Below are 13785 nucleotides of genomic sequence, written 5' to 3'. Positions count from 1 at the left end.
CCACAAAGGTGTTCAGTTACATGAGTAAATAAATTGTGTTATATCCCATCAGTGACTGTTAACATTATCTTTAAAACAAGAAACTGGATCAGTTTACAAAATATAAATTCAGTGGCTCTTGTGTAGCCACATGGTCGTGACTCAGATGTTCTCAACTTTTCACATGGTTTCATTAAAGGTGCAGTCTGTAAGAACTGGCCACTTTGAATTTATCCCAACTTACAAGCAGTGTATCAGAGGAGTAACCGCTAACTGCTGCTCCATCTATTCTTTTTATACATCCATGGCTTCAGCTACTGTAAGCTTGTTAGCTCAGTTAGCCAACTGCTCACTCAGGAGCTACTTGCACATTATAGAGCTGGTGCTTTAGTGAGAGAGCTGTGTGTTTCTTCCACCACTGGGTCCAACAACTCCTTTTATTCTAACCACATCAGAATCAACACATTTGTTTAGCTGCAGTGTCAAATCCCGTGTCAAACGTGTCCCGGCTCGACAGTGACCATGGCAACATGCTGCCAGTGTCTGGTACCGTCATCGGTGATTACCCACGTGGGCGGGAGCTTTCTCACCTCAACACAGCTGAGGTTTCTACAGACCTGAGTGACTGACAGCTGTTACGCCTCACCTGCTCGCTGCCCCTAAATGGAGTGATGGGAGGTGTGAATCCACCTCATCACCCAACACACACTCACACAGGGCTTGTAAGATGGAGGTGAGTCAGAGGTGCTGAAGTCATCGAGCTAGACACTCACCATGTTTTGATGAGCCGTGATTCACTCGCAGACACACACACACACACACACACACACACACACCTGTGACAGTAGAAAGTAGTTAAATCGCTCCAACCTTTAAACTGTCATCAACTGAACCGTCACATCTGCTCCCATAAATAACAAATCACACTTCAGTTAATGTGTCTGTGTGTCTTTGTGTGTATGTGTGTTATCCTGAAGTTGTTGAGTCCTCACACAGTATGCATGTGTGTGCTTGTAGAAGGAGGTGTGTGAGTACTGTACATCCTGACATGTAGATAATGACCCAGCAGGCTCAGAGTGGAGCAGTTCCACTCCCTGACCCGCCCAGACGCCATGTTTACCATCCAAACATACGGATAACATTCAATGACTTGGTGCATTCAGTTTATCTACAACACACACACACACACACACACACACACACACACACTGTCCATCAGGATATACTAGCTTATCAATAGAGAGTTTTACTGTTTATTCTGTGTGAAGGAGGATGACCTAATTTCAGAGGCAGCCAGCAACTTGAGTCACATAAAGTCTAAAATAAGAATATCATGAAATTGACATGATATGATTCATTATCACTAATACCATAAAGTATTGATACAAACGTTTGGATATTTAAAGGTGTCCTGTGTAGTTTTGGGGAAGACATTTTAATCCGAACTGTAAGATTTTCATTGACTGATATTTTTTATGACTGAACAAAACAAACTCTTTGTTTTCATGAGTGAATAAACTGAATAAGCAAACTGACCTTAAAGGACGACAAAGTTTATACTGTTTTACTTTGTTTATATGTGGTTGATCCTGCCACCTTTCGAGCCTCAAACAGTGTTCTAGGGACCTTAATTTCATAGTTAAGTAAAGGATAGTACAGGAGTTTGAACTTCTTCAGACTACACAGTGCTCCTTCTGTTTGCCTAGTTGGCCTTTCAATAGTTAACTGATGAGAGAAGGCTCTTAAAATTCACCCAAACTTTATAAGAAGACTTTTCACAATAAAACTGTTACTTGGCAGAAGTTGGATTAATGTACAATCACTTCAACTTTCACTTTCATCCCCTTTAATATCAAACCTCATAAAGCTTTTCACATGACTTATACTGACAACACATATTTTAAGACTGAGACACTGGACTATGAGCTCTAAATGATTGATAATATCTTGTCAGCCAGTGAGGGATATCACAGTTATATTGATATATTAAATGCAGCTCAACCTGACTGGAGACTGATATCAATATCTGAGAGTTAAAGGTGATTTTTGTAAGAAAAGTTTATTTTGAGTCTCATTTAATTTCCGACACCTTTTCAGTTTTTGATGAGTTGGATGAGTCAAAAATCTACTAAATATCTAAGACTGTATGTTGAGGATGGCTGAACATCAGCAGACGAGGTCGACGTCACATCTCGACTCTGCAGGTTTTATCTGTGACAGCTGAGGAAGTTCATGATTAATGGCTGAGAGACACTAAAGTCAGAGTGTTTGCTTCTGGTGGTCAGATGTGTGTGCAGGCATGTTTGTCCCTGTATCTTGTGTTAGTGCAACAGATTCTAACACACAACTTTATCTCTGAGTCAGTGTGTGTTCAAGGATGTGAAGAAGAGGTGTGTGTGGTCAAGAATAAAGAGTCAGAGGGGAGAGTGCTCAGCTGCGTCTGTGCTGCGAGTGTTTGCTGTGCTGACGGCAGGTCGGGGCAGGGAGGCGGCGTGACGCTGAGCTGGGGGTGGAGCCTAAACTCTGAGCTTCAGTCATTCACTCAGACTCACACACACTCAGTCACACAGTCAGTCAGTCACACGAGAGGTGTTGCTCACACACACAGAGAGAGAGGAAGAAGACGACAGCAACATATCTGGTGAGACCTGCAGCATTTTACTCATTACTACACTTTGACATTATTTAAAGATCAATAATGTCTGTCTGAGTTACTTCTGGTAAGAAAGTGAACAGCAGCTCTCTTGTTTCCTCTTAAAATAACTTTTAACATTTAACATGGTTCTTTATTAATCAGTTTTATTGTGTCATTAAATCTGCCAGTGTGCCTTTCTTTCCTTTTTCTGCTTCCTTGTCATCCTTTAGTTCCTTTTTTAAATTTGAACTCTTGTTCGATAATGTGTTTCTCTATCTTTACAATCTATTATTTTGGATGTGACATGTTACTTACACCTGGCAGAACTATAACTTCAGCACTCAGAGAGAATTTATCACAGCACAGAAAGTGGTTATTATATTTATGTATTTATTTAATTGTTTCTTTTTTAGCTGTACCTGTTACACCCACTTTTTAAACAGATTTTAATTTCATTCACTCACAGACATCAAGTCCTGTTACAGTTTTATATGACATAGAGTTTATGTTATATATGTTGGTATGCTTAATGTTATGGTTAAATGCTAAAACAAAGAAGCCATTAAAATGGTATCTTTGCATATGCTAGCTTCCAGCAAACATGCTAACAGGCTATGGCTAACCCTAACCCATCACTCCAAAAACATAATGTAGCCTATATACAGTCGGCTTCTTCAAATAAATTGTTCATATTTTGAGAAATACTCATCCAATGAGCCTACAGCCGACAGCTGGTTAGCTTAGTTTAGCTTAGCTTGGCTTAGGGAGCCTGGAGGACCCCAGTTAGTCTCTGCTCCTCATAAAACCCCAAACAGTTAGTTTCACACTTTCAAATCAAACAAAATTCAATATATAGTGTTTGCAGCAAGATTTTTGAATTAACAATGGGTTTCTACTTTTTATGCTAAGCTGAGCTAATTAGCTAATTATCTATTAGAAAACCCGGGTGAAGCCTGATGGCTGATGGAAAATACCCAGACGTGACACTCTTGTCTCTCTTTCTTTTTCAAGTGGCGACTTCACCCTTCACCTGTTTGACATTAAGGATGATGAGCCTTCAGTGAGGCTGGCTTTGGCTTTGAGAGATAATTAATATGAAGTCATTGATTCTGGCTGCTGTTCAGCATCCTGCTGGATCAATCAGAGTCAAAGTCTGAGTCTGCGTGTCCATGTGTGTCTGACCTCAGCTGAGAGAACATTGTGTCATTAGCTTTGGCACTCAGTTATCATCACAACCTGATAACACACACACACACACACACGCACACACAGTAAAGTCAAATATAAAACTACAGTTGCTTTTCCGCTCTGCTTTCCTTTTTATCTTCAACTTTTCTGAACTGTGGCTCAACTAAAATGATCTCACAGTTGCTATAAAATAATTTGGCCTGTATGTGTCACAGAAGGAGTTTCGCTGAGCAAGGGGCAGGACACGGTTATGTAACAGTATTAATCTCTTATTTGTGATTCTCCCTATCTTTCAGGGCTAACAAAAAACGATCTGTAAAGAAGGAAAAGAGTGCAACAGAGGACACAAGAAACACAAACAAACAGAAAAGATGACGATTGGCAAGAGTTCCAGGAAAAGTTCTGTGCGCAGCTCCATCCGGGCCCCAAAGTTTCTGGACAAGTCCAGCGGCTTCTATGGTCGCCTTGATGAGCCTGAGATGGTTGGAGAAGAGCAGGAGAGCTGGAATGTGATGGAAGACAGCAAGACCGAGGGGGGAGTCGTGAGCAGCCAGAACCCAAGTGAGGTGCATGTCTCTGGGGCAGAGACGCAAGAAGCTGAGGCATTTGACTTTAATGAAGTGTTGGTGGAAGGCGACGGGGAGACGCTCCTCCAGAGGAAACCCAGCCGCCGCAGCAGCAGGTGGAGGAGAAGCTCCAGGAGGAAGCAGAAGGAGGAGAGAGCCGAGGAGGATGCAGCCCGGGATGAGAGGCCCAGTGTGGGCACGGAGAGACCGGTCGACCCACACACTGGGGTCATGATCGAGGTCGAGATGGAGAAGAAGGTGGAGCCATCGCTCGTTCACTTCCCAACTCAGGAGGATGAGGACGACCAGGTCCTGATCAGAGACAAGAAGAGGGGCAGAGACGAGGAGGGAGAGGAGGAGATGAGGATGAAGAAGGAGCAAGAGGAGGGGATGAAGATGGTGAAGAGGAAGAATTACCGCAAGGTGAGAGAGCACAGCGAAGAAATGCAAAGCGAGAGCCTTTCTGTCAAACTAAAGTTTATTAACTTCTTTCTGTGTCTCACATTTACATAAATTCCATTTCCACCCAATCTGGTTAATCTTTAAGCCCCTCAGCGTTACATAATGGAGTCTGTGGAACAGAGGGTTAAAGTTCTCCCTCCACATCCTCTATATATACTGCACACTGGGCTATTAATCACCTTGGAAACTATCACCTTAATAATCGACCGCCACTGAGGTCAAGGTACAGCAGCCAATGGTGCGTGTCGCCAACCCATTAGCTAACCTCCTGTGACAGGATTTTTCCTTCACGTCACATTAAATGCAGAGAGAGAGCAAAGCTGTAACGGATGTTTCAGGAACAGGCTTGTTAGCTGTGTGTGGACGCACGGCGTGCACCTCCACCTGACTCACCTGCTCCCAGAGAGTCTCTGCTTCCACTGAGAGACGTGCACAGAGGTGACATCCCTGCACCGCCTATATCATGTGCTCTGATCAGTGGACCGAGGTACGGCAGCCTGTGTTGACCCGCCCTCTAAACCCACACCATAAAAACATTCCACCACTGTTAGCCAATCAGCCTCCACCCTCCAGCCTCAGAGCGTGACCTCCTGGTAGATGGAGGACAATCTCAGCAGCTCGTGTCTGCACAACATTACTTTTATGAGTAAGGTGGAGAGTCTATGCATTACCTGTTCAATCGCTAAGAGAGTTAGTTGATTATTCATAGCATTAATAGCATAAATTTACCTGTTAGAAAAGCAACAGGCTACAAGCAGTGCTCCACAACCAGTTTAGACCAAGATAAATCTTAGAGGTGGCTGGAAAAGAGCAGGAAAAGTATGTTCTTGCTTCATAAAGTTGAAAGTTTTACATTTTGCAGCAGTGTGCAGAAAGAACAGAGGAGGTCCTCTGGCGACAGCTTTAATCTGCCAGGAGTATATTTCTTTCCCGACAGATAGATTTCATCCGGTGTTTCATTGCCTGGGAAGTTCCCTGGAAGCAATTATTTCATTTCACACCATCTACAGAGACAACAGAGACAGTCAATTTGAATATTTCCAGTAAACTGCTTGTGGAAACTGAAGTGCCTTGTAGTCAGTAAACATGAGTCAGCTCAACATGCAAATCTTGAGCTTCCTCAACAAGGAAGATCAGTTTCTGAAAATGACTAAATGTGAATACATGGTTGGTTCTCACTGCTGTATTTTGGATCATGTAAGTCGACTGCTAACCTTCATCCCCTTCGTTCCCGACAGGCCTTGGACCGAGCCTTCCGCCGCGGCTGGGAGGCCTTCATCGCCAACCTCTACAGCGTCACGCTCACTCCTGTGACATCATCCTCGCTGTCATCATCGTCTCCTGCGTCTCAGAAGAAACAGCAACACAGCGCCGTGTTGGCTGAATTTCGATAGAGCTGATTTCCACATGGACGATAAACAAAGCTTTTACTAATATTTATGTACTAATAGTGATTTGTGATGCACAATCCCGCCTGTTTCCATGACAACACCAGGGCCTTTACAGTCATGTGATGCGTCTGAGTCATGCGTGAGGCCTCACTATGATTATTTATGTAAGTTAATTACTCATCATAAACTTTACTGCCTTTGTTTCTTCATGGTGCATATCACTGTGTAGACAGACTGGAGGTGAGGGAGCCAAGCTGTTGATTTTACAGTGAAGTCTATGGAAAGGTCCAGTGTTCATGTGACGGAGGTCAGCTGCTCCTGGTTCCCTTTTATTGTGTTACTAATTCAGATTTATTCAGCAGTGTAAGAACGTCTTAACATCTTAGCTGCATACATCCGGTCCACTATTAAGAGCTTGGAGCACAAATAATCTTTGCTTCCTTTGGTTAAGTACAATGAAACTAGTAAAATGTTGATGTGTAACCAAAAGGAATGGAACGTCTTCATCGTAGGGCGATGACTGATCAGTGGACTTTAGTTCTGCAGGTATTTACATGTCTTGTATGTTAATCAGTGCCATTTATTGCTGTCTATAATCAGTAATCAGGACAAGCTTGTCCTTGTGTGTCTTTCTCAACACACACACGTTTGTTTGTCAATATTTTTAAGGAAAATTGCAGTTTCTACCAGTTTAAACACAGGTTTGTTATCTTTGAGGGCACAGATGGTCCGTGTTTGACTTCCTCATGAGATAACGTTCACCTCTCGCTGTGTGTTCTGGTGAAGGTTACAGAACCTGAAGGGACGGGACAGGAGAGGGTTTGCAATGTGTGTGTAAAGAGGGAACGATAAAGACTATTTTTACATACTGGTAATAAATCAGCACTAAACACAGGTGTAGGATCCACTGTTTGTCTTTTGATTGTTACCATTGCAGAAGCACATCTTGTCTGTTATACACGTTCTCATTGCAGAAGAGAGGTGTGAGTAGCCTGAAGCATCACTAATCACTGATGATAATTAAAAGGTTTACTATTTGGTTTACCTCAAGTGTACTCAGTGATTCTTGTAAACTCGGCTAAACAAGTTGGATAACTTGTTGTGTAAATAATGATTGTTTTGGAAAAATGTTTGTATCCTAATCAAAGCTTCTGAAGTCCTGAACCGTGACAAGAAGCACCTCTCGGAAAAAATAAAGATTTAATTTATTGTACTGGTTGTATTTTCATGTTTAGAAGATAAATACAGAATAAAACATGGTCAGGAGTTTAGTTGCTAATGTCGGTGTCATAGTTTTACAGATGAATCAGAATGAATAAGATTAAACTATCTCTCCATAACTTGAGGCGACGGCTTCTGGAGACTTAAAACTTCTGTTACAACACGCGAAGTCTGTGTGAGAACAACATGTTTCGTCTCACGTTGCTGAAGTTTTGACCCTCAGAACGACGTCCCTTCTCCACACAGCTGAACGATAGCTGAAGCTGTTTGTTCAGACAGACCAATAAAACAGGAGAACAGCAAGAAGAGAGCTGTTTGCAATAAAAGATTTGTTTGATTTTGAAAGTGATAAAAAAGAAAAGAAGAATGGAAATGAGGTATCAATATAACAGGATATTTTCACATTAAAACAAGATAGTTCCACGCTATTATGATATACAAGCTTAAGATATGATAATGAGAAACTTGTAAGGTTTTAACAAAAAAGCTGTTTGACTTTTTACAATGTGAAAACATAGTTATAAAATAATATGATAACTTATATCGTCGACAAAACGTTACAAGTCAGCTACACTTTTCCTGTTAGCCTATTACATAAAATAGTTATAACGTGACGTTATAACGTGATTCGTATTCTTAAAATGTTTCACGTTTTAACATGTAATAGAACATGAAAACATCTTGTTGACTTGAGAACATATTACAATACATTTCCATACAACAAATTAGGTAGGAATAAAACTGATCTAATGTAACTAGCTATGTTTGTGTTCATCTTATAAACACATAGATATGTTTATATTCCTTAGATTGTTCGAGTGATTGTTTTAGAAAAAGCTAATGGGACAAAGTTCTGCTATTGTTTACTCTGTCACTCTGGAACCAACATGTTCTACTGAAGAACATAGTAAACATACAACACATGTTCATGTTCTACTGAACATAGAAACAACATGTTCTAATGAACATGTACGTTTCAGAATGTTTGTCGCCATCTTGTGGCCGTGAGCAATTGTGTGCCAACGGAAATGACGTAGTCAAAGAAACTCTGTTCACTTTCTTCAAATGTGTCATTAGCAGAAACAGAAACTCGCCGTTGGACACACAGTGCGTTTAGTATCTATATAATAAAACAGTTTGTCTTTTCCTATAAAATGAGAAACTGTCACCGAAGCTAAATGTCGCTCACCGGAAGGTCAGAGTCGTTTTCCCGGTTAAAGAGTGACGTAGAGAGGAGTCCGCCATGCGGGACATAAAAGAGAGACAGACCGGTTTCTTCTTCCACTTCCTCCTCTCATCTGCCCGAGGTAAGAGCCCACACTCTTCACTTGCTAGCACTCATGTTGCAGACTTTTCCATCAGTGTAGATAACGTGTTATATTGTAGCGCTATTGCTTTGCCGATATGTTACATCTGCAATTAGTATTTATAATTTTAAACTCCGCGGGTTTTACAAACGGAGGCGGACTGTTAGCTAGCAGCTGGAGGGTGCTGAGCAGCAGGCCACAATCCTTCACCATCCTACACTCAAACATCAGACTTTCATCTGAGTCATGATGTCAGCATAATCAATAACATGTTTGGTACATGTTGCGTGTGATATTTATGGTAAATGTATGATAAGCTCGTAGACAGTCTGCTACAGAAATGGCCTCTGCTCGTGTGGTGTGGCTGCAGCAGTGTCTCTCAATGATGAGAACTTCACAGACCTGTCCTGAATGACTGTGATTGGAGTTTATTATTCTGATGTGAGACACGTTTTTTAAAAACTACTACAGTCTGTCGACTCCTGTCGCGTGGACACACGCTGCACGGAGCGGTCACGTGTTGACCTGCTAGCTACAGCATGCTAATGGATGCATTCTTCTTACTGTTTCTAGATGACCGAGAACGACCCAGAAGCTGCTCGCTGCACAGGTGAGTTCACCGCAATCTGGCACATTCAGAAATAAAACTCAGCCTGTCATGACATGGAGCAACATGCTACAGTGATGTCACACTTGAACTCTCTCACTGAACTCTTTTGAGGAAACTTCATCTCTCAAACTGCTGAGTAGCAAGAAGGATTTGTGCTCATCTGAAAGTAGCATTTATAATCTGTAACGTGCTCATCTCCCCTCCATCTCCTCTGTCCTCCAGGAATGAGCAGAATGTGGAGACACTCCTCATGAGGTAACTTTTTTTTTTTTTTTTTTTTTAAAATTGGTTTTGCTGTAATTGTCTCTCTAGCTGTTCAGGAGCGCAGTGCTGCAGTGATGAATCTCTGAACTCTCTCTTACCGAATCAGCCTTTGAAGAAAGTTCTTTACCAGATTCTGAGTAGCACATGGGCTCAAAGCTAATACATCAAATCTGTATAAAACAAAACTAGTTCAAAATCAGATGTGTGTGTGTTTTTTTTTTTTTAAGTTGCATAACTGGCAGAACATTTTTTTTAATCCCCCCCCCCCCCCCCCCCCCCGATGTTAAAGGCTGATCAGAGAGGAAGACCATGACCGATGGGATGAAGGCCTTCAGCAGGTGAGAGACGTGATGTTTATAGATTCAGTTCAAGCAGGGTCATAAGTGATGATTTTCATAAAAGACAAGCATATGCCTGATTTATTGTGATGCTAGATTTTAAATCTGATAAACCCTCCAACATATTAAAGACTGACCCTTCCCTGTGAGGCTAAAGACTAACTTTTGTTTCTTGGTTTTCTGCTCACTCGGCTCATCAAAGCAGAGAGAACTGAGGTGAGAAAATGATGGATTCCTTCTAAATGTTTCTGTAGTGGGGGTTACATGTGATGATTATATTTGATGACAAGCATATGCCTGATTCAAGTGATGTCAGACTTTAATCTGACCACCCTCAGTTGAACTCGTAAAAGATGTTCACATCCTAAACTTGTGGCTAACATGATCTTTCTCTGCCAGGTGGGAGTTTGTCTGGATGTTTGAGGAAAGATGCTACATGAACATCTCAGCATGTGAGTAGAAATCTGAGTTTGTTTGACAAAGTTATCAGAAATGCCTTCCCTGCTGCGTGTTAAACATCCAAATTGCTTATGCAGTTGCAAATGAAACAAATGACAGTTGTGCTCCATTACTAAATGCTGATGAGGTTGTAACAAATGTGAAATCTGTAGTTTAAGTGAAGTCACAGGCAGGGTGTTTCTGACTGTTTGAAAGGATGAAATGGGGTAATGCCCATCAAACATCTGGACGACTATTGTCACATGGCAGTTTGTCACCAAAGCCCTGATCAAACATCTCAAATGTTAAAATGCTACTTGGGATTGTTAAACTCTGCTGATGTACAGATTTCTCTTGCAGAGCCTTGTCAGAGGACACCTGAAGAGGAAGACTACTGGAGTCGCATGGTGAGTCTTCATCCTTTAGTGCATCCAAAGAGTGAACGTCCCAGCAGTTCCAATGATGATGATACTTAGCTCACTTTGACCCGATGTGAAACGACATGAACAACTGAGAAACTGCTTCTTTAAAAATGACACCAAGTTTAACTAAAGCATGATTTAGTATCTTTTTAAACATGTGCAGTAAAATGTCTTCCATCCATAGATGCTCGACTGCTTCAGCAGCATGATGGCGGTGTGGAGGTGTTCTCTCTAAAGGTAAGAATTGAGTCCCTGCTATAGAACCAGTATATTAATCCAGACCTGCTGAAAATGATGAGATAGACTTGGAATCTCGTTCGTCTGAACTGCTGTTGAGAAATGGAATATCTGACATCAGCAAAGTTTAAAAAATGGTAGAGAACCGTCTTTGTGCTCAGACCTCATGGTATCATGTCTGTTGCAGGTGCCTGGCTTTGGAAGGCTTGTGCCACCTCTCCATGTGTTCACCCAGGTGAGTGAGCTCTTCAGGCTTTTACTTTTGTTATCTGACATGTGCCCAAAGTGGTGGCACTTCAAGCACACTTGGTTATGTCGGATACAACTGTCACAGCTTCGTTTCCTTTGTGATGACACTCGCGCACGTCTTACGCCTTGTGTAAATGCCAGAACCTGAAAAGGTGGACCCACTGGCATTTCCCTGGCAACAAGGTGAAGAACTGTTGGGGCTACCAACAGTCTGAATGGAAACGAACGTGGAAACGAACTTGTTTTCCAAATTGTGTTTCACAGAAATTGATGTGTTGGCTAATTTTCATTAGGCTCACGATCCTGGTGTGAATGCCGATCTGGACTTTAAAGATCATCGATGCTGAACTGAGGTCCAACAGAATCATCCAAGCTCATCAGCGAGGTGGGTATCTGTTCACCATGGTTACGTTTGCTGGTAAATCTTAAACAGTGATGAGTTTCTTATTACCGCCCCAGTCTGAGAATTCATGACTGATTGGTACCCCTCTGAGAAGAGAAGAAATAAAAATGTTGTCCTTTACATGTTAAACTCCACTGAGTAACTCTTTGCCCTTGTTGCAGGATTGGAGCCCTCCGTCAGCAGCAGACACCAGTGCAGCTACAGGTACATATGAACAACTCTGGTCTCTGGTATTGTGGAAATGATGGCTTCGCACAACAGTCATGGGATGTTGACACATCGTCCCATATTCTTCCAGTCAGCCTCTCCTCCTGTTGACCCAGTATGGCTCTGAGAACCCTGAGTCCCTCATCAGGTGTAAGGTGACCTGCTGGAGTTCTGATGGAGACAGAGCTGACTGAGGGCATGACTGAAACCCTCCCTATCTGATCCACACAGAAACCAAAACCTACATGTAGCTTGAATGGCCAGTGGGGCATAACTATGAATGGCTTTTGTTTTAATATGGCTTTAAGTTGGGCGTCAAACTACTCAAAACATGAGGTGTGTATGGAAACCTGTACTGGTTTCATGCTCTGGTCTATTAGCCAATGTACCTTAACTGCCTCGACTTGAATCAGAGCAACTAAACATGTCACTTAAACTCATCACTTGCATATTTGAGCATAATTGTAAAAATGATATCAAATGACCTGGAAGTTTTGTTCATCAATTTGGCTTTTAATCTGTATTTAAAAAAAAACAAACAAAAAAAAAAACCTAAACATTAATCAGTGTTTCTTTTTAAAGGTCCTGGCATCGCATGCTTCTGATCTCACTGTTGGCACATGTTGGTGAGTATTCAGGTTCAGAATCAGAACTAGTGGCTTGGCACTTGTCTACATTCATGATGCAGAAGTGATGAGTTACTTATTACCGCCCCAGTCTGAGAATTCATGACTGATTGGTATCCCCTCTGATCACACAAGGATAAATGTGTTGATCTGCACCAGTCGTATGGGAATTTAACCTCGTCACTTGTTGCAGGTTTGTTGCTGTCTGAAGTGTCAGGAACAGGAACTTGCCTCTGCTACAGGTAAATGAGTAACTGTATAAATGTATTGCAGAAATTATTTAATGTGTACGGATATCTCAGTCAAGGGGTTTCCCCTACTCCAGCCCACTTTCCCTCCTGTTGACCCAGTGTGGCACTGAGAACCCGGAGTCCCCCTCAGGTGTAAAGTGACCTGCTGGAGTTCTGATGGAGCACTGTGGGTGTGACAGAAAAATGGACTCCGATCCAAACCAGAAGCTAAAGCATGCATTTTTAAAACTTGTTACGTAATCCTAACTTTTCTCTCTTGACCCAGCAGCATGAAGTCGGCGTCTCGGTCGTGCACACGTTGACAAATGCTGGTGAGCATTTTAAACTCAGGCTTTACATTTGAGACATCAGGTCTCAACATATGGAATTGTAATGTGACTTCAGTAGACGTGATGAGTTTCTTATTACCGCCCCAGTCTGAAATTTCATGACTGATTGGTACCCCTCTGATCAAAGCTATACCTTCAGATTATTGGTACACTGAGGATTTTGTCTCCTGTTTCTAATTTTTTATTTATTTTTTTTTAAACAGGCTCCCTATTGAAGCACCATCTCTGATCTTGTGTTGCTGATGAAGTGTTAAAGATGCCACCACTTTTGTAATGAAGCCTTCAAATGAACTTGAAATAAAGTACAGTTTTCACTACAGCTTGAAAGGCCTCATACTACATAAGGGCATGTTCTGGGGAAAAGGGCTTTTAAGCTCCTGACGCACCAGGAAACTGGAATAATTTTCTTTAAATGACTGTCATTTAAGCCATAATGCACGCAAAGTTTGTCTGACTGTCAAATGATTCTGTGATGAATTGCTGGAGTAGTTTTAAGGGGTAAATGTCAAGATTTGCTGATTGAATTGAGAACTAGCTGGTTCCATGATGGAAATGGGTTAAGAACTATAAAGTGTACAGCATTCAGTCTGGGTACAGGGAACCCCCCCCACCCCAAAGAAAAACCCTACATAACAATCTAGATTCTGACAGTCATGGAAGGA

At 41.9% G+C, this 13785-nt stretch overlaps 1 protein-coding gene, 1 long non-coding RNA gene and 6 other non-coding genes across 9 annotated transcripts; all 8 read left to right on the top strand.

The window, feature by feature from the left end:
• The first annotated feature begins 2540 nt into the window (after nucleotides 1-2540).
• On the top strand, nucleotides 2541-7434 carry sb:cb1058 (uncharacterized protein LOC394209 homolog). The gene is made up of 3 exons (XM_037111993.1): nucleotides 2541-2620; nucleotides 4099-4791; nucleotides 6069-7434. Exons 2-3 carry the CDS (start codon nucleotides 4174-4176, stop codon nucleotides 6222-6224), a joined length of 774 nt encoding a protein of 257 aa, XP_036967888.1. The 5' UTR covers nucleotides 2541-2620; nucleotides 4099-4173; the 3' UTR covers nucleotides 6225-7434.
• Nucleotides 7435-9167: 1733 nt separating this feature from the next.
• Nucleotides 9168-13445, top strand: LOC119027110. Of its 2 annotated transcripts, XR_005077302.1 has the most exons (15): nucleotides 9168-9190; nucleotides 9323-9359; nucleotides 9582-9614; nucleotides 9913-9961; nucleotides 10164-10177; nucleotides 10361-10413; nucleotides 10760-10806; nucleotides 11006-11058; nucleotides 11246-11293; nucleotides 11601-11692; nucleotides 11872-11914; nucleotides 12500-12543; nucleotides 12737-12785; nucleotides 13063-13105; nucleotides 13327-13445. It is a non-coding gene; the product is annotated as an uncharacterized LOC119027110 (long non-coding RNA). The 2 variants fall into 2 exon arrangements; XR_005077303.1 differs by lacking the exon at nucleotides 9913-9961 and having other exon boundaries at nucleotides 9176-9190.
• On the top strand, nucleotides 10854-10918 carry LOC119027907. Its single transcript, XR_005077520.1, has one exon. It is a non-coding gene; the product is annotated as a small nucleolar RNA SNORD29 (small nucleolar RNA).
• Nucleotides 11109-11178, top strand: LOC119027908. The gene has a single exon (XR_005077521.1). It is a non-coding gene; the product is annotated as a small nucleolar RNA SNORD30 (small nucleolar RNA).
• On the top strand, nucleotides 11401-11527 carry LOC119027914. Its single transcript, XR_005077526.1, has one exon. It is a non-coding gene; the product is annotated as a small nucleolar RNA SNORD22 (small nucleolar RNA).
• Nucleotides 11733-11806, top strand: LOC119027910. The gene has a single exon (XR_005077523.1). It is a non-coding gene; the product is annotated as a small nucleolar RNA SNORD31 (small nucleolar RNA).
• Nucleotides 12601-12670, top strand: LOC119027913. Its single transcript, XR_005077525.1, has one exon. It is a non-coding gene; the product is annotated as a small nucleolar RNA SNORD31 (small nucleolar RNA).
• Nucleotides 13177-13250, top strand: LOC119027912. Its single transcript, XR_005077524.1, has one exon. It is a non-coding gene; the product is annotated as a small nucleolar RNA SNORD31 (small nucleolar RNA).
• Nucleotides 13446-13785: the final 340 nt, after the last annotated feature.

The sequence above is a fragment of the Acanthopagrus latus genome, chromosome 10, assembly GCF_904848185.1.
Source record: "Acanthopagrus latus isolate v.2019 chromosome 10, fAcaLat1.1, whole genome shotgun sequence".
Taxonomy (NCBI): domain Eukaryota; kingdom Metazoa; phylum Chordata; class Actinopteri; order Spariformes; family Sparidae; genus Acanthopagrus; species Acanthopagrus latus.
The sequence above is the reverse complement of the archived record's forward strand: the minus strand, read 5'-3'. Positions and strand labels throughout refer to the sequence as shown.